Raw genomic sequence first — 20,888 nt, 5'->3', positions numbered from 1 at the left:
CCTAACCCCTAACCTTCAACTCTCCTTCAAGACTCAAGATCATGGTGTGGTGTTCGTGCTTGTCATCCGGTGATCGTGTACCTTCAACCCTGAGCGGCTAGTCTCTTCGGTTTCACCCCGGTGTAGATTGTTGTAAGATTTTCTAGGGTTTATACATTTGTATTTTGATTTTGATTTTGTGACAAGTTGTTTAGTATTTGAACCCTTTGATAATTGTCGTGCATTTGAATTGAATTTGTGAATTGTCGAATGATTATAAATTTTGACTTTGCGAAATGAATTTGTGCACTTATGCCTTATCTTAGGTTAGGATTTACATGTGCGAGGTAATGAAGTGCATTACGGTCCGTTGTCTATGACGTTAATAGCAATTGGTACCTAAGCTTCGTGATAGAAATCCGTTAATCACTATATGCAATTGAATCAAGTTAAAACATGTAGGAACCCTAGGTCCTACAATTATCGAACCAGGTGTGATCCGTTTCCCCAATTCTCATTTTCAATTAAGTAATTTAGCGTTGCAATCTTAGTTAGTAAGTAATTGATTTAGATAACAACCAATTGTCGGTTCACTCCGATTTATTTTCAAAACCAAACAAATAAATAAAATTAGCAAACTTCATAAATCACATTTTACATTTTTGTAAATAGTCTAACAGGTCGTGCGATACTGACCACATGCTCTTCGTGGATACGATACCCGACTTACCCTAGCTACCTAGGTTTAATTGGGTTTTTGACTGATCGGGACGACACGGTCCGTCAACGAAAAGAACTATACCACTCATGACCTAGAGTTAGGCGCGGTGGTATTCGCATTAAAAATTAAAAAATGTGAAGTACCTCATATAATATTAGGCCCAATTCGACATCTCGTTTTAAGAGGTATACAATTCATAGCATTATTACACTTAAAGGAAATTAAGAAATAACCTTTCAGATATGTGCTAATAAGAAGTTGTATGACTCATACAAATTTCCAAACTCATATGACATTACTCATGATTTCCTTAAGAAAGTAACCAACGGAAGAATATGATGAACCACCCTTAGCCACCGTTTCTCTGCTCATTTTACTCATCTCTTTCACTTTTGTTCTGACCTCTTTATTCTCCATTAGTCGTCTTATCCCCCTCTCTATCTCCTCTGCTGTCACAATGACCACATCGCCCTCCGAATTGAGCACATTGATCTTGTAATCAAGTTTCAAGTCAACTGCCAATCCCAACTCCACTACCATTTCAAACGCATTCATTTGTTGCTCCCAAAGCATTGGCAATGTAGCCGTCGGTACACCGAACCACAAACTTTCTAACATCGAGTTCCACCCGCAGTGGGACACAAATCCCCCCACAGCTTCATGTGCCAACAACGACACCTGTGGGGCCCATCCAATCACCTTCCCTATTCCCGAGGTGCGCTCCAGGAACCCATCTGGCAACACCCCTCGAGGGTCATCAAAATCGTCAGGGAGCACTTTCAATGATTGCTCGGGTGGTGGCAGTCGGCGCATGGACCACACAAATCGATGACCACTTTGTTCCAAACCACGTGCTATCTCCTTCGCTTGGGCCTCGTCAAAACCTCCCGTACTCCCAAAACATAATAATACCACTGAGGACGGCGGTTGACTCTGCAACCATCTAAATACATCTGTGTCATCGGGTTTTTCCCCTACCCCGTCTAGATTGAGTATGGGTCCCACCGGATACACAGGCGGGAAGTTAGTCCCCGAAAACGAATTGATCGCGTGTGTTTCCAACTCCAGGAACGTATTAATCAAGATCCCTTTAGCCTTTCTCATTCTCCCAATAGCACTTATCAGAAAGTCCAACCCCTCTTGTTTCCGGTACACCTCCGGAAAAACCTTCATTGGCACCGGATTAACGAAACTCGGAATAACTATCTCACCTTCCGAGTTAGCCAGCTCAATGAGATCTTGCTTCTGATCCACAAAAAGCGTCTCGAAATGCAACTTAAAGCCAAGAAAAGCAGCATTCGAAGTGAAGTACACATATGTTGGAAGATTATATTCATTAGCCACATCTATCATGCCAGTGCATAATATGTCAACAACCAACCCAACCACCCTACTACGTGAACTAGTTTGATTTATCGCGTCCTCTAATATATTTCTGACATATTTGCAATGACTGTTGATGAACTCATAGAATGACATAACAAAGGGAGCATTCGAGTCGAGCTTTGGTGGTGATTGATCTTGAGGGAGTTTGATGAATCGCATGCGTTCGATAGCGTTTTTAGCCAACGATTCGATGTAGGTGGTGAGAGGTAATACAGAGTAAGGAGGGTTTATGATAAGAAGGGTTACTGAGAGGGTTTGGTCACGGTTCAAGAGTAGTTTTGCCATCTCGATGGTGGACATAATATGACCAACCGCTGGTGCAGGGATGAACACAAGCTCTGCAAATGTGTTGTTAGCCATTAATGGTGGATTTTGAGTTTGCTGCTTGTTGTGGTTGTCAATTTACGTTTGATTCCATATATATAAGAGTATGAGACATTTATTTCTGAGTGTTGAGGTCATTGCATTGCTGGCAATGGCAACACTTAATCTTTACCATTTTGTATACCATAAAATCTTCAGTTATGTTGCCTTTTAAGTTTTATGGTTAATTATTTTTAAGTTAATTGTTAAGCTAATAAGTTTTTAAAAAGTATAATAACCAAAGATGCTAATTTCTATTTTTCTATATATATTTTCTGGATAAAATTTATATTAGATAATTATGAAAATTATTTTATTTAATATATAACATATATAATATATTAAAACCATAAAATTTAGCCATTTAAAAAAACCATAAAATTTAAGATGGTTCAGTCGGTCACTGACCATATGCTTTTAACAATATTGTTTTTATTCATGTTTAGATAATCATGTAAAGTTTCATATTGTCAGAAGGGTGTAAAGGGTTAGGTGGATGAGCACGTTCTTTGAAATTTTTTATGTTTGAAATTTTGTATGTATTTCGCACGGTAAAAATCTCGATCACACCTTTTAAAAATTTAGTTAAATCTCTTGTTTAGACTCCTAATACATAATTACTGTGTCCGACACTTGATTGATAAATATTTGGTGAAAGTCAAGTTATTTTATTTATATGTTAAAATCAATCCAAAGCTAGTAGTTTAGTGTGGTGATATTTGTTGGGTTGCTAAATATGCCCTTTTTACTGTAATTTTATATTTGTTGTATCTTTGGGGTGCAAATGAGATGAGCCCGAATTTTATCTTAATGGAGCTAGGCTCGTTACAACTTCTTGAAGCTTGAGCTCGGCTCGATTCGAGCCTTGGATTTTGGGCTCGAGCTCTGCTCGTTAGTAAAATTTAAAACTCGAGCTCGGCTCAAAAGCTCGATCTAAGTATCTATGGCGCGAGTTAAAACAAGCTAAAACTCGACTCGAAAGCTCGTTTTTGGTTGTTATTGAGCCAAGGCTCGACTCGAGCTTGGCTCGACAGTTTGAGAACTCAATTAAAAAAACATCTAGATCATTCAAAAAGTAATAAATAGCTTAAACCATAAAGTATACTAAGTTCGATAAGGCTCGACGAGCCTAAACGAGCTACACTTACAAGGCTCGAACTCGGGCTCGATATCTAATTGATCCTAAATTCAAGCTCGGACTCGAGCTCGAGCTCAATAAGGCTCGGCTCGTTCAAGCTTTTTATCGAGCCGATCTCAAGTAGCTCTCGATCTGCTCGGCTCGTTTGTACCTCTACTTATATCCTTCCCCTTAAGTTGATAATACATTTCAAAATCTTCTATTTTTATCTTATTTTTCTGTTTTATTTTTGTTCTTTTTTGTTTTCGTTTTTATTCTCAGTGAATTCAAGTTTCCTATACAATATAATTATGTGGGTATGTTTTGCCCACTTCTACTTCTTTACAAAAGTTATAAATTATGTGGATTTAATCCTTATCGGTGTAATGTTAGATGGTATTTAAATATAAAAGAAGTTAGTGTTAAAAAAAACTACGTTAAAAATATATATAACTAGTTGGATTTCTCCGCGCTACGCAGCGGGAACTCAGTTGATATTGGTTCGGTTTGTTATAGTATCGAGTGCTACAGCAACAGTTAGATAAAATCAAAAAAAAAAAAAAAAATCGTGATATACACACTAGACTATCCATACATGTTTTTTATCTAGCGAATACCATAAAGACGAATACCTATCGGAACGTCAATATCAGTTTGGTTCCATACGATATGGTGCGATATCATTACGGTATTACGGTGATACTCATATAGTTTGCTATGAAAAAACAATAGTTTGTTTTTAATACAAATCCACTTAAAAAAGAACGTTATATCGCATTATTGCCAAAAAAAATAAAATAAACATATCTACGTATTTTTTTTCTAAACTAACGAACGTAAATGATTGAAATTCAAATAAAATAACAAAGGAAGCACTATTATTAAATAATTAAGTTACTGGCATTTTTTTTGAAAGGTGAGAGTCTACTTTGGTTGTGAGAGCAACTCCCACACCCCTCAAACCGGGGGGCCCTAGCCAAGTCTGCCCAGACTACGTTGTCTTAACCGGGCCCGCGTTGGTTATCAGACTTGGTTACGGCTTTCCCCCGGAAACCGTTCTGCCTCCACACGAGAAGCCTCGCTAGAGTAACAACCGGATGAAAACCGGGGACTCATGAATTGCTAAAGACCGTCCAATGAGATTAAATGCGTCCATGTCTGACAAATAAATGAAAGATGTCCGACACTATTTATGGTAATAAACTAAGAGCATTTACACTGGATTCTTGATCCATATAAATATAATTACATTAAAAATTACTACTTTTCTTTTTTCTTTTGAAATAAAAAATATTATACCTTTATTATTACATTTTCTCTCTTCTCCACTCACAACCACCTCTAAAAATTTATAAGGGGTGAAAATTGTTTAACATTCTCATATATTTATCTCTTATCCACTCGCAACCATTCACTACCATTCCATATAATATAAGTAACTCACTCACTAGAGATCCATTGTGAATACTCTAACAATACTGCTATACTATATACTAAGTTGAACAATTGTTTTTCAATAATGACACTATGGTAAATAAGCTCCAATTTTTGGTTAGTTGTTATACTGTTCCTAAGGTTCTAACGTTAATTGTTATATACTAGGTTTAAGCCCCGCCGCTTTGCGGCGGGCTCTGTTAGTGAACATGTGATGTAGAACGTGACGCACATAAAACATCAACTTTGTGAGTGAACCAGTTTCGATTGTCAAATAGACCTGAAAAAGAACATTATACAAACAAATATATTCACTACAACTGTATTTACATAATACATCATTCTTGAGATTCGTAGATTGGACCAAAAATAACCATTTTTACCTTTAATATGGCATTTGTTGCTTACTTGCTTGTATTCCATGCTAATTTATTCAAAAAATGTTAATTAATTGAAGTCACTTACCCTATATTCAAGAAGTTGCATATCATCTGCTATGTTCCAGCATCCTTTTTTCTGCTAGCTTCTTAAGCGAGCTGCAAATACGACTAAACACATTAATTACGTGAAAATCAAAATTAATTAATTAATTAATTAAATGATTATAAAGGTAAACATAGATTTTTCAGCCATATGAATTGGGGCACCAAGTTTGCCTAGTTTAAGTGTGGAAACCCTTTTGCATGTCTTCATGAAATTCTTGCAAAGAGCATTTAACTTGAGTTATTGCATCTAAAAGAAAACTTTTAATGTTGCAAATTTATTATAAGATTTAAAAAAAATTACTCATGAAGCTAGTTGTCGTGCAGAAAAAATAAAAGATTTTTCAATATATTGTAATGTCCATGCACATGTAAGTGATTATTATGATATCATAACTTATTAACCCAACTATACATATAACCGTAAACAAAAGCTCAAAACGCAAGCAAGAAAACTGTGTCGCATCAAGTAGTCTGGTCAACATTCAACAACACAATCCATTTACCAAAATAAATAAAAAACATAAAGGGTAACTCTACCTTTGATTTAACTTCAAGTCTCAAAAACCTCCGGTGATTCGCTAGATTCTAGTCGCGCCAGGAGAATAAAAAGTGAATAGGTTTAAACAACTGTGAAGCATTAATGATAATTCCTAAAAGCACTTTTGAAATTGAGTTACAACAGCTAAAATGAATTGTGATTATCTGCATATTTCTCCCTAGTTGAGATTGAATCCGTGCTTGTTTTTCTGGAAATAGTTTGCTCACCCAACCTTTAAATTAAATGAAATATATGGTTCGACCCATTTGCTCATAAAGAGAATGATTTGAGTTTTGATTTATTTTAAATGGGTCCCAGGGGTGTTCATCGGGCTGGTTATCAGGTTATTTGCATAGGTTGATCGGGTTGACGTTTTCGAAATTGAACTGGAATTCGAACCGAATAAGAAACTTCATGTTTTTGCATATCATCATGAATTAAAGAACCATACTCATACAAACAGAATCCAGTGTTTATATTTGATGCAAAATGGATAATAAGGTTTCAAGCATTCTAAATAATTTCTCACAACTTTGGACCCTTTTGAGGCAAAATACAACCCAAATCAACCCCGTTTATGAGCTAAACGGGTCAAAAGTATAATCCTTAGGGTGTCCGGGGCGCCTTCGGGGAGGGTGTTCGGTGATGGCATTCCCCGATCGGGAACACCGCCGCCATCAAAGCGGGATCCCGATTCGGGGTTGAACTTGGGCGTGGGTTCACCGATGGAGGAGAGGCTGATTGTGTGGGGCCATGCCAGTTTCAACCAATCCCAGATTTTCTTTGTTTTTTTTTTTTTTTTTTTTTGAATAAAAAAATAAGGGGAGTTAAGAGGGGAGTGGCGCCATCAAATGGGGGTGTTAGGGGAGTTTAAGAGGGGAGTTGACGTGGCACACGGGGATTGGTTTGGCGTAAGAGAGTGCACTCACCTATTAGGTGTGCACCCCCTTCACCCTTAGGAGAACTTATCAAGGCAAAGAAATATAAAATTGAACATCACGAATATACCTTTATAAAGAGATTGAGACCGTTGTACAAGAAATGATTGAGTTAAGATACTTATCATGAACTACATCAAGATCTTCGGCTGCTTCCATTTCATCAAAAATTCAAAACTAATTTGAAGAATATGTATCGTAAAGCAGACTGAAGTTAACAAATTAGGGATTATCACATCTCTAACCTGCACGGAAAATCATACAATTTGCAATCTGTCTACATAATTGAAGCCTAAACCTGATGTCCGGAAAAGAAACGGATACCGTTTGAATGTGCAATAGTAGATGGGATCCTAGATGAACATCGCAAATCCGGAATTGATGGTGGCCTTGGAAAGAGCGCGGCGCCTTAAAACCGAGGTAAGCAAGAACCTTGCCAGCACCGTAGCCGCATCACCGGAGGCAGCCTCGGGTACTGTTCTGACGCCGACCAGTGAGCTATTACACCGTCCAACATCGTCACCGTCGCTCGGATGTACAATGGTGTTGCCTCCGTAGTGCCGCCACGGAACAACCGTGGCCGGCCCCTCCCTTCTCACTTTCTCATCTCTCTTTCTATCTTCCCGTTTTCTCTATCTCTTATTTTTAATCTGGTTTGCCTTTGGGATACCGACGGAGGGGAGGCTGTGATGGAGATAAGCAGGTGGTGGCGTGGCCTGTGGCATTATCGTAAATAATGTCCTGAATTTGTCTATTTACCATACTGTTCACAAGAGTCTACCCAAAATGTTATTAGACCATGCGTAATGGTTAAACACTATAATGCCCCCACCATGGGGCGTTTTGCGCCATGTGGCGTCCTAGTCAGCAAGGGGGCATTATAGCAAAAGTGGTGTAGTGGGTATAACGCCCCCATAATGCCCCATTCAATCCTTAAAAAAAAAAAAAAAAAAAACAAAGTTAATTCTTATTGGTGGGTCAAACATAAGTCAAACCTCCAACCAAGCAAAATGGCGTTTTAATAATCACGCCGGGAGGATTTTTTTTCAAAAAAAACGCCCCAAAACGCCCCATGTAATGGGGGTTTGGGCGTTTTTGGGCGTTATAATGCAATTTTTTTTAAAAAAAACGCCCCACTACGGGCAGTCTTATAGATAGATAATGGAATTTACATTTCAATTTCAACTACTACAAACACAAGCCTGTGACGTCAGCAGGGAATAGTTGCGCCCTTCAATTGGCCACAAAGGGCGGCGGGGTAATAGTGCATGAACAGTGCTTGACCCTAAGTCAAGAGCTCCAAAATGACAATGTTACCCTACGTTCAACCACCAGGATTTTGGCAGGCACCACAGACTCGACCACCGCTGAAGACAGAGAGACGAGATTAGGCGGTTGTACAGTGGTGGCCGGTTCCGGCGATGGCTCCGCTTTGCGCGTTGTTGGCCGGAGTTCACCCAGTAGATATCGCCACGACGTTTTCCCGGGCAGCGCAGCTTAGGCGAACGACGGATGTGGAGATTTCAGACGGTTGCGATGGTAGTTGACAGAGAAAGGGTAGGTGGAGCGTTGTGGTTGTTTGCGATGGTCATTGTGGTGGTTGACGGCGAACCGGTGGTTAGCTGCGGTGCGGTGGTGGCGGCTAGATGATTACGAACTTCGGTGAACAGTTTCACCAGCGGTCGGCCAAGGAAATCACACTTCCACCATCGCCACCAAATTTACATTGCGTGACGGTGGGTGTGACTGTGGTGAGTATGGTGGTGCTTGGCGTGTCGCAGTGACGTTGGCGAGTCACAGTGACGGTGACGAGTGGCACTGGCAGGTGGCTGTGACGATAGCTGTGGTGTATCGATGTCGTGGAGGACGTGCCGATGGCACGTGGCGATCGCCCTTGGCTGGTCGTAGTGACGGTGTTGGCGGGTGGCTGCGACGGTGGCTGTGGTGGTGGTTTGAATTGCCTTTACGGTGGATGGCAAATTAGTAGGTGGGTTGAGACATAGCTAGAAGGTGGTGGTGAAACAATGGCGGTGGTAACGCTGGGAAAAACATGATGAAAAGCAAGAGAGATGTTATATTGATGGTGATAGAAATAGTTTAAAATAAAGATGTTGCAGACTTTTCTGTTTCTCCACGTGAGGTCAGCTGTTTTCCATTAGTGAAATTGGTGAAAATAATGATTCCATATTTTCCATTGATTCAAAAATTTCAAAACACTCACCGTTTGAAAAATACCTTCACCGTCCACAGGTTCGGTATTTTATTTTATTTTAGCGTTAAATAATGAAAAACATAATAACTAAAATTTTATTTTTTGAAAGGCCTTTTTTAGCGTAAACCCCAATCATGATAAATAAAATTGTTGTGTTTTTACCGGATATATTTTTGAAAGGCCTTTTTTTACGCATTATCATGCTGTTATTGTAGATATTTTTTTCATTATCAAAAAACGCTATTGGTATTTTATTTTATGGTTTTCGACCAGCCAAACCAATCATACCCAAACTCCTGTCACATTGATTGAACTGGGAAAATGACCACACTTAACAATTTAATTTTAAATTACCATTAGTAGAAAAAGACGAAAACATAGGCAAAAAAAAATTTTCCATGCCAGGGAATAATGTCAGGCTGCTGCCTGACACTCACATGTTGGCCGAACAGAAAATAATTGTACCCCTATTTTAAATTTACGAATATATCTCATGTAAAAAATTACGATTTTGTCCTCAATTAAAAATTACAATATTGCGATCGTTTTAGTTTCTAATAAAATATGATTTTACCCTCAGTTAAAAATTACGTTTTTCCCCTTAGTTTAAAATTATAGTCTTCCAGTCGTTTTAGGGTTTTTTTTTCACAAAACTCTAAAGGTGTTCTTTTAAATAAATTGCCTTGATGTAAATTTTTATTCATGTCAGGCAGTTGCCTAACACTCGCTTATTGGTCTGATAAATTCAGTTTTGCCTCGGCTTAAAATTACAATCTTGCTATCGTTTTAGTTTTTTTTTCTTGCAAAACTATAGTAGTGTTTTTTAATAAGTTGAGAAATTATAGGCCTAACGCCCTGCAACGCGGGCGGGCATACCACTAGTTTACAACATATACAAATTTCATGGCTGACGGGAATATTTATGTTTGGTGGTTGGCCAAAAGTGGCGACCACCCTTTTTTTTTTTTTTAATATAATAGTGATAGTAATTTATAGGTCTTGTCAAATTACAATTATATCCTAAGTTTAAAATTACGATTATGCTCCCGGTTCAAAATAAAATTTTCTTTTGCTCTGCCCAAATTTATGCTTTTCCCTTCAGTAAAAAAAATACGCTTTTGCCCCAGTTCAAAATAAAATTATGCTTTTTGCCTCAGCTAGAGTCCTGCCAAATTACGATTTGGTTCTCAGTCTAAAATTACGAGTTCGCCCCCTATTCAAAATAAAACTTTGGTTAGCGGGAATAGTTGTGTTATGTGGTACGCCAAAAGTGGCGGCCACTTTGGTTTTTTTTTTTTTTTTCATATAATAGTTATTAGGTCCTGCCAAATTACAATTTATCCTAAGTTTAAAATTATGATTTTGTCCACGGTTCAAATTAAAATTTTGGTTTTACCCCTGCTTAAATTTACGCTTTTGTCCTCAGTTAAAAAATATGCTTTTGCCCCAAGTTCAAATAAAATTATGGTTTTGCCCCCAGCTAGAGTACTGCCAAATTACAATTTGGTTCCCGGTTTAAAATTACGATTTGGCCCCCAGTTCAAAATAAAACTTTGGTTTTGCCTCAAGCTAAAAATTACGATTTCGCCCGCAGTTAAAAAATTACGATTTTGCCCCCAATTCAAAGTAAAAAATTGGTTTTGCCCTCAGTTAAAAATATTATTTTACCTCCATTATAAAATTATGATTTGACCTCAGCTAAAAATTGCAATCTTGCCATTGTTTTTTTTGGGCAAAACCATGGTAATGTTTTATTGTAGTTGGTTGAGTCAATTTTGTTTTTATTCGTGCGAAACAGCTGCCTAGCACTCGCTAATTGGTCCTGACAAATTATTCTTTTGCCCCCAACTCTAAATTACACGTTTGCCATCGTTTAGTTATTTTTTTATCATAACTATGATACTGTTTTTTCTTTAGTTGGTTAACTTGATGTATCTTTTTTTATATCGTGTTATAAGTAGCATGTATACCTAACCGATATAAAGACGTACATGTTATTAAACTATGAAATATTCGATTTAGCGCCCCGCAACGCGGGCGGCGCATGTAGAATACAATTAGCAACTTGGATGAGCAGTGCTCTGACTTTTTGACTTTTCCTTTTTTGACTTTTTTAACTTTTGCACTCAACTTTCATATTCACATTTATAAACGATTAAATTTCTAAAGACTTTATAATCGAGTTTTACGTGTTTATTTTATATACGTGTCGGTATAAATTCAAGTTGATTTACATTTCGACATAAATTTTCCCCGGAAATAAGTTGAATCAAATATAATATGTTTGTATGCTTATTATTGTGTACGTTTTTAGTTGGTTTACGTTTTGGCGTATTTTTTTTAAATGAGTTGGGGTAAATATAAAATGTTTTCGTGCTTGTTTTTATGTACATTTTTAATTGATCTACGTTTTGACATAAATTTTGTTCGAAAATGAGTCGGGTCAAATATAATACGTTTTCATTAGACGGTATAAATTCAAGTCACTTTACGTTTTGACACCGCGGAACCATTCTTTAACTTAAAAACCCTTTTTTCGTGCGTGCTTATTTTTATGTACGTGTCGGTATAAATTCAAGTTGGTTTACGTTTCGACGTAAGTTTTATTCAGAAATATGTTGGGTCAAATATAATTAGTTTTCGTACTTATTTTTATGTACGTTTTAAGGTAAATTACAATTAGCAAGTTGTGTAATCCTATTAGCCTTTTTGTTTCTTTCTTTAGTTTTTCTTTTTCTAGACTTTATTATTTTTATTTTTTTTACTTTTATTTATGTTTAATGTTTTAGGTTCCTTTTTTTCATTAAAGTTATATTTAAGATAATGTTTACATTTCCATTTACAGTTAATTTAAAATCAGGCAGCCTCGCTGTCCAATTTAAATTTATTTTATGGTTTTTTGTCGATGTGAAACAGATGTAGATATTCTTTAGAGGATATTTCTTTCGATTATTATATTGAACAAAAATAGATATCAATTAGACCCTCGCAGCGTAGCCCGGATAGTTATACTAGTTATAGACTATACCAAAACTTATAAGGCTGGACGGTATGGCCCGTCCTCAGCCCCGGCGCCGGCGTCACCCCATCCCGGCCCCCCGTCTTCAGCCCGTCACCGTCCTCTCCGTCTGTTTCTCGACGTCCAGGACGGACCAAAACATCTGGGCCCCCCTCTTTCTTCTCGGCGCCGCTCCGTCACCCCATCCCGCCACCCCCGTCTTCTTCCTTCCCTCCGTCACCATACCGTTCAGCCTAACCGACTCTACCGTAAACTAAACTCCAAAATATCATTACCTAAGAGCGTGGGTAACGCGGAAACTTGGTCACCAAGAATAGGCCAGGTGAAGTGAATCGACCATCGGGTCCTCACATGTCATGTGTTTGATTTTATTATTTGAGGAATAATTTTATATTCTCTATTTAATGTTCTTACTGTGCTTTTAAATATTTTTTTTTTCAGAATTGTTTGGCTGAAAAAATAACATACAGTTACTGGTTTATATTAAATTTATAACTAAAATTCTTTAAATTATTTGTATAGTTAACAACTATTTTACAGTTATTGGCCAACAAGCGAAGGTTACGGTTAGAACTGTGGAAACTCCTATGGTGGAAGGGAGAAGGAGTAGAGGCTGACCGAGACTAACTTGTGAGTAGCGAATTAGACATAATTTATTACATTTGCACCTCTCTGAAGACATGTTTGAGGATAAGAGTTTGTGGAGACGAATAATTAAAGTTAAATAGTTTTAGGAGTAGGATACATTTTGTTCTTTTAGTCTGATCTTACAAAGCTAGTTTTTTAGTGTTTTTTGAGTGGTCTTTGCATGTTATCGCTTGTTTGTGTGTCCTTCTAATATGGTACTTGTTTATGGTTTACAATTTTTTGGTAGTCTTTGCATGTTATCACTTATCACTTGTTTGCTGGTCCTTCTGATAAGATACTTGTTCGTGTACATTCTTATATGACCTTATGTGTGGTTTTGACTTTTGAGTTGGGGGGGGGGTTCTCATTGAAAATAGTATCTTTATCTATGTGATATAGGTAAGGTTTATCTACATCATACCTTTCTCATACCTCACCAATAACTTTTGTTATAAGTGGGATTCTAAGGCCAGTGTGGATGGTCCGTTATGGACGTTCCATAACGCGTGAAACATCACAAGCACAACACCGCCACCTCCTCCATAACGCGTGATAATATTAACGCGTTGAAGGAATCACGCGTTGAACTTTGCAAATTTCAACGTTGTTTGATGCTTTTATGACCGTTTTTCAAGGGTAAAGTTTAATTAAAAAAAAAACCTTTAAACCTTTTGTCTATATATATCTCCATTTTTAACCATTTCACCCACACCAAAACATAAACACATTTCACACAATCTACATCTTTCTCAAATGGAGTTCCCTACGGATTCGACGTTTCCGATGTCTAGCGATAGCGATACCGAGTCGTCTTCCGACAATGAGACGCTAAAATTTTTTGTGTCGGTGTATAACGAACTTGATACTAGTTCGTCCCGCCCAAAGAAGAAGATGGTAGACCGTGATCGTATACGTGCCAACGAAGTGTTAATGAATGATTATTTTGTGGAGAATCCGCTCCACAATGTCGAAACGTTTAGAGATCGGTTTCGTTTACCAAAAGAATTATTTTTAAAGATTGTTGGAGACATCGAAGCAAGCGAGGAATGGTTTCAAGAAGGTTACGATGCGAAATAATAAAAAAATCATGTTGATCGAGGAATGGTTTCAAGAAGATTTCAAGCAAACGAGGAATTATTTTTAAATGTAATTTTGTATACTAAATACTAAAAACGTCGTATATTTAAAAAAAACCCGTGTATAATCGGGTTGAATAAATCTACCAAATAATAAAAAAATTATATCGTTAAAAAAACTCGTATATTACACGTGTTGAATAGATAAAAAAAGGATTATATATTTAAAAACCATGTGTATTACACAGATTAAATAAATGTATTTGTGTATATTAAATACTAAAAACGTCGTATCTTTAAAAAACCCGTGTATAGTCGGGTTGAAAAATCTACCAAATAATAAAAAAATTATATCCTAAATAAATGTAATTTTGTATATTAAATACTAAAAACGTCGTGTCTTTAAAAAAAACTCGTGCATAGTCGGGTTGAAAAATCTACCAAATAATAAAAAAAATTATATCCTTAAAAACCTCGCGTTTTACTCGAGTTGAATAAACATAATTTTGTATACCAAATAATAAAAAAAGTTATGTCTTTAAATAATTAGGATAACATGTAATATTAATTTATTATTTATATATTTAATATAAGATAAGTAGATAAGAGAGGTATTTGTTTTAAAAATATATTAAATTAACAATTTAGATTTGAGGATAATATTTTATTAAAATATGATAAGATTTAATATTAATTTATTATTTATTTATTTAGATAAATATAAATTTGAGGATACCTTCAATCAATGACACGTGTCCAAAAGTTAGTTTCTTTTATTATAGTAGTTAGATTAGATTAGATTTTTATCTATGCAAGATCTTGATCAGATACAAATAATTTTTTAAATTAGAATTTAAATTCACATCACATCTTGATCATATACAAAAAAAATTTAAATAAAAATTTAATTTCACATCATTTTTGTATAGGTTAAACAACCAAATAGTGCAATTATTGGAAGAAATCTCATATTAGTTAAGAAAATTAAGAAATCCAAATGAATAGATCTCTTTTTGCCACGTGTTACACCTTTTTGCAGATGTGTTACATGTAACAACCTGAGGCTGCCACGTGTTATGTAATAGCTTTTACCATGGCCGGCCCTGGGGGTGGGCGGGGAGGACCACCGGCCAGGGCCCGATATTTCGAGGGGCACATTTTTTTATGAAAAAAAAAAACCCGATATCTATATAGGGTACACCCATACAAACACCAACATAGTTCCCCTTACAAAACTATTTTTATGGTTTAGATTAGTTATTAACATCTTTGGCATTAGGTTTAGACCTTTCGTAAGTCCAATACCCAATTTCGTTAAAGTCTAAGGACACATTTTTTTCGAGCTCGAACAGGGTACACGAATTCTCAGGGCCGGCCCTGACTTTTACTTTTACAGAAAAAGCTGAAAGTCTGCAAAAAATGTTACACGTAACATGTGGCAGCCTCTAATTGTTACATGTAACACAGTCTGCAAAAAGGTGTTACACGTGACAAACGAAGGTCCATTCATTTAGATTTCTTAGTTGTCTTAGCTAATATGAATTTTCTTTCTATCCCTCCCTTGTCACTACATCACTAAATATGAATTCAATTAAACAAAACTAATTGTGTACATAAGCTCATCAACTATTTAACTATTTATAGTTTTCATATAAAAACAAAACTAAAGTTGTCACTTTAAATGACCAATTTGGCCAGAAAATAAAATAAACGCGTTTGATAAGAAATTTTCATTTAAAATATTTATAGCATATTATATGAATAAAGGCAAATTACTAGGATATCACTTGTAATATTACAACTATATATTACACATAGTTACATATGAGTTGATCCGATACAAAAGAAATTAACCTACTAAATATGAGTAGCGGGTAAAATACACCAAAACAAGTGGTGGTATAATTGTTGAGGGTTCTAGTCCCATATTAGAGCTAGTGTATCATAAGTAGATTTAGATTGTATGTGAGCTCGTCATTCAAACTTTTCTTTTAGAAGTTTTTAATATTTACATCTATGTAAGTATATTTTTATGATTATTTGAGTTTTTACATGTCTATATGGGTAGTGCTCATGGGTTGGCGGGCCGAACTCCGTGCAAACATGAAATTTGACACGAATCCAAACACATTAAGAATATTCATGAGTTGATACAAATACCACTAACATTCACATTTATGTGTTAATAATGCATATTTAACCTTATTTTTATTGTAATTTTATTATTAAAATTTAGGTTTTTTTTTTTTAAATTTGGAATGTTACATAAATATTTAATGCTAGCTCGTATAAGTTGTCTATAAATGTATGTCATCTGAGAGAAGCACACTCAAACACTCCTCATTTTTCAAAGCGTGGAAAATGAGTATATTTGTTACAAATAAACTTCTTTCTGGTTTTATTATATTAATATGTCTTCTTATAACACCTTCTCAAAGCAGATATTGCTATACCTATGAGTTTACAGTTAATTTCTATGATGGAGTCCAGGATTCACCAATTGATGTTCATGTGAAATCAAAAGACGATGATCTTGGGCATCACACCATCACTTATGATCATGGGTGGCCTTTTGGTTTTTGTGAACAATTCTTTGAAAGAACTCTTTTTTGGGGAGATTTTACCCTTGGATCCCAATTTGCACGTTTCAATGTTTTTGACAAAGAAATAGCAAATATTGTTGGTTGGAATATTTCAGCCAACACCATGGTTTACTGGCTCTTGAAACAAGATGGGTATTACTTGTCAAAAGAACTTTTACCATATGATGATCCAGGGTGGATGTTTAGAGGACATTGGCAGTAATAAATATTTTAAAGTTATTATTCTAGTAATTATACTATAATAAAATTATATTAATTATGTGTTTGTTAATAGCAATAATTTTCGATTCGTTTTGTTTTGAATTCATTATAAAAAAAAATTATGCAAACAACCACGGAAGCACCATCAACCCCAAACTTTTTTCTACACACCTGAATGGAACAAAATGATAAAAGCAACAATTGACTAATGCCTTCAAATTCATTCCATCGTTCTTGTTCTTGATAGGCTTGCAACACTTGGAGTAGCACAATTACTTCACTTTAAAGTCAACAATATTTTTTTGGACCGCTAGATCACCTGATTAGCAGTGGCGGACTCAGCAAATTTTTCCTGGCGGTACCAAAAAAAAATTAAAGTTTTTAGGTCCCTAGTTATATAAAAAAATTCGGTTCATAGCGGGTCGGGACTTGTAAAACCAGTAAACATAAAAAAACAAAGGTTTGCGGGCCGAATCAGATCGGGTCGGGTTGGGTAAATTTCAATTTTCAAACAATCAAACCCTATTTTCTAACTTCCTATCACATTAACAAACAAAGTTTCAAGTAAAACAATAAACAACATAAAAAACCTTCATAAGTAAGTAAATTAACAACAAAAAACGATCAAAGTTCAAATGCTACCTACTTCTATTTTTTCTAATCATTAAATAAAACAACAAAAAAACTTATCTAAGACATAACTTGGTCTTTAACTAGAAGAATACGACAAAAAAAGTGGTCCAACCCTTTTCCTCTTGAGAAATCGCGCCATAACTTCTCTACGCATTGTTCTTATCACATAAATTTGCTCCATAAGTTCATAAAACAACACTAAACACTTAAACAAAATTAACAATCATGTTCAACCAATACCATAGTCCACAATTTTCAATTTTAATTTTCAAACATTCAAGAACTAGTTTTAAATATTGATTAGTAATCATTTAAGCAAACAAAACTTAAAATAAAACAACGAAATCATTAAATTCTTTGGAAGGCTTCCGTGCTGTCTATGGGAGGGAGCGTTACCCTTATTAAATCTGTTTTGGAGAGTTTGCCCAATTACTTTTTCTCGCTTTACAGAGTTCCAGTGGGAGTCGTTAATAAACTGGAGAGTATCATCAGAAAATTCTTGTGGGGCGGTACGGGAGAAGATAGGAAGTTGAATTGGGTTTCTTGGGATCGTGTGTCTTCACCGATTGATCGTGGAGCGCTGGGCCTGAGGAACCTAACTTCCATTAATAAAGCTCTTCTTCTCAAATGGGCATGGAGGTTCAAAGTCAAAAAAAACAATCTGTGGGTTAAGGTTATTTCAGCTATTCATGGGCTTTGGAGATCTTGGGATTTTCTCCCTGTCAAGGCCTCGTTAGGAGGGGTATGGGGTAACATTGTTAAAGTGGTTTCGAGCCCTATTGTCTCCGGAGTTCGGTTTCGGGATTTAGGGTGTGGGGATGTCGGTAACGGCTATGACATTGCCTTTTGGCTTGATCCGTGGCTTGATGTGGAGCCCCTTAGGATTCGTTATCCTAATCTTTTTCATATTGAGCATGATAAGAAATGTGTTGTTCGGGATAGAATTATCAGCCCTTTTTCCAACCCGAGTGCAGCTTGGAAGTGGAGTCGGCCTCCTTCTGCTAATGAAGAGATGGCGGAATGGTTAGATTTGATTTTGAGATTGCATGACGTAGTCTTATCGGGTGTCAGTGATAAATGGAGGTGGAGGGTGATGAGAAAGGGGTGTTTAGTGTGAAATCGGTTAAGCAGGTTATCGATTCGAATAAAGATTTTAGTGACAGGTTCGTTTGGGACTGGTGCAAATGGATCCCGTTAAAGTGCAACTTGTTTGCTTGGAGGGCCGAACAGGAGAGGTTACCAACCAAAGTGGAGCTTAGCAAGAGGAATATTCCGGTCAGGGATGTCGAGTGTCCTCTGTGTTCGTCGGATAGTGAGATGGCCTTGCATTTATTCACGGCTTGCCAATTTGCAACTCTGGTATGGTCGAAGGTTAGCCAATGGTGTAAGGTGCCGTTTCCGGTGGCGTTCTCGTTTAGGGACTTATTGGAGGGACATTTGTACAGTGGATTAAAAGGTAAGGCGTCGATGTGTTACAAAGGTATCATGCTCATCACTTGTTGGCAAATATCGAAGGCTAGGAACGAACTTGTTTTCTTTGGAAAGATTCCGAAGGTGGAGGAGGTGTTTAGTGCGATTAGTCTTTGGTTTAGAAGTAGATCGATGTATAAAGAATTGTCGTGGGTTGATTGGTGTAAATTTGTGTAATCTCTTGTAGTTGGTTTGGCCTCCCGTCGGTTTTTTTCTCGTCGGGTTGGCTGTGTTTTAATGAAGTTTTCCTTTAAAAAAACAAGTCTAGAACAACTAAAAAAACATTAAAAAACATAAATTCATAATATTTTTTTTCTAAGGAGGGCGGTTGAAAATTTTCAAGGGGTGCGGTTGAAAAAATCCAAGGGGTGCGGTTGAACTTTTTCGACGAAAACTAACACTAAAAACTTTTTTTTTTCAAGGGGTGCGGCCGCCCACCCATCATCGTGGGTAGGACCACCCCTGCTGATTAGGTATTTGGCCTTTGATCACTCAGGTCTCGAGTAGGAATCCCGCGATTGGCATATTACTGTCGGGTTAAACCGATGTCACAGCTCACCCTCGCAAGGATTCGACCCTGAGACCTCCCGGGCTTTTTTGAACGACATAATTCTTTTTAATTCCCGTCGTCTATGGGACTTGAACACAAAAACTCTCCTCCCAATGTGTTTAAATGTTTTGTCTTTACTAATGGACCCCTACCTATTTGGTCCCTCAAACCAATTGATCCGGGGATCATTGACAAACTCACCAGTATTTAAGTTTTTTTTTTGAAATGAAAATTTCATTAACAAACAGAAGCAAACCTCAAAACAAGGCCGCCACCCGAACAAACAACAATTACATAATTACAAATTTACACCAATCACTCCAAACAATCGAGTTTCCTTTTAACCTAACCTTAAACCACAAAAATCCAAAAGCCTTTATATCACTAATAATGTCTTCGATCTTCGATTCTTTGTTATTAAAAATTGCCCCGTTTCTAGCCTTCCAAGTACACGAACACCCGATTCTAATCAAGCCCTTGAGAGCTTCTTTTTTAGGACCATCCAAACCGACATGATCGTGAATATTCAGCAGATCCTTGAAATCGAAGAAAAACATGATGAGATCTTACACCATCTACTGATGTGATTCCAAACCATGTTAGTGACAAAGCAGGAAGTGAAAAGATGATCGACAGTTTCCAAAACCTCGCCACACAGCTTGCAGCTATCATTCCCCAAAAAATGTTTCTGATCATCAGGGCTTCGGCAGCAGCAATCCTGTTCATACTAGCCCTCCAAATAAAAATATTGCATTTGGCCGGGAGCCACTTGCACCTGCTGATCGCTACATCCTCAGCCTGCACCATATTTCTTTCGAATAAACGTTTGAACGCCTCTACACTAAACTCCCCATCATTATTGCCGATCCATTTCCAACTATCACGGGAAGAAGAAAGGGAGACATTGTAGAGAAGACTACACAGCCCGATCAGCTCGTCAACTTCTCAGCCCCCGCAAACGGTCTCTTCCAGGCCCAAACAAAATTAGACCCATTCAAACCGGAACTGACCCGCTCATTAATCCTGCATTTTTTCTCCGCTTCCAGCTTGAATATCTCCGGGTATTTGTCTTTGAGAGGTTCATTACACAACCAAGGATCAAGCCAAAAGGCAGTGTCCTCCCCATTTCCAACATAACTTATAAAAAAATTTCTTAACGGCGTACCTTTCTTTGAAAACCTAATCTTTTGCGATATTTTAAAATTAGTTATTGGTTGTTTGGTTTGACTATTAAAAATAGTTATTATGTTATTTCGTATATAGAAGATTTCAGGTTTCTACTTTAAATAAAGTATACAGTTGTTAATACATAGTTTTATAGTTTTAATTAATAAGTTAGAACTATAGCCTCGTTTATATTACTAGTATGGTGGTTGCGTGATGCGGTGGAGGCGAGACTTTGCATTGCGACACTTGTTTCTGGTAGTTTTCTTATTCGTATAATATTTATCATAAGCATTATTGTGGTAGATATATGTCATAAGTGTTACACATGTCTAGTAATTATTAAATTTAGAATTTAAATTATCAAGTACT

At 36.6% G+C, this 20,888-nt stretch overlaps 1 protein-coding gene and 1 long non-coding RNA gene across 6 annotated transcripts; both read right to left on the bottom strand.

Annotated features, from left to right (window-relative positions):
• Positions 1-860: 860 nt before the first annotated feature.
• On the bottom strand, positions 861-2,466 carry LOC110884123 (anthocyanidin 3-O-glucosyltransferase 2). The gene has a single exon (XM_022131798.2). It carries the CDS (start codon positions 2,444-2,446, stop codon positions 986-988), a length of 1,461 nt encoding a protein of 486 aa, XP_021987490.1. The 5' UTR covers positions 2,447-2,466; the 3' UTR covers positions 861-985.
• Positions 2,467-5,163: 2,697 nt separating this feature from the next.
• On the bottom strand, positions 5,164-9,126 carry LOC110884122. 5 transcript variants are annotated; one of them, XR_002560953.2, is made up of 5 exons: positions 8,134-9,101; positions 7,032-7,893; positions 6,023-6,070; positions 5,466-5,536; positions 5,164-5,280 (listed from the first exon to the last, which is right to left on the bottom strand). It is a non-coding gene; the product is annotated as an uncharacterized LOC110884122 (long non-coding RNA). The 5 variants fall into 5 exon arrangements; XR_002560951.2 differs by lacking the exon at positions 5,164-5,280 and having other exon boundaries at positions 5,287-5,536; positions 7,032-7,206; positions 7,286-7,893; positions 8,134-9,097; XR_002560950.2 differs by lacking the exon at positions 5,164-5,280 and having other exon boundaries at positions 5,287-5,536; positions 8,134-9,099.
• Between the last annotated feature and the right edge of the window lie 11,762 nt (positions 9,127-20,888).

The sequence above is a fragment of the Helianthus annuus genome, chromosome 10 (genome assembly GCF_002127325.2).
Source record: "Helianthus annuus cultivar XRQ/B chromosome 10, HanXRQr2.0-SUNRISE, whole genome shotgun sequence".
NCBI lineage: Eukaryota > Viridiplantae > Streptophyta > Magnoliopsida > Asterales > Asteraceae > Helianthus > Helianthus annuus.
Note: the sequence above shows the minus strand (reverse complement) of the source record. Positions and strands in the feature narration are given on the sequence as shown.

Bases quoted from the DNA above. Each gene is read 5' to 3' on its own strand.
- LOC110884123 (XM_022131798.2), bottom strand. From the start codon at position 2,446: ATGGCTAACAACACATTTGCAGAGCTTGTGTTCATCCCTGCACCAGCG.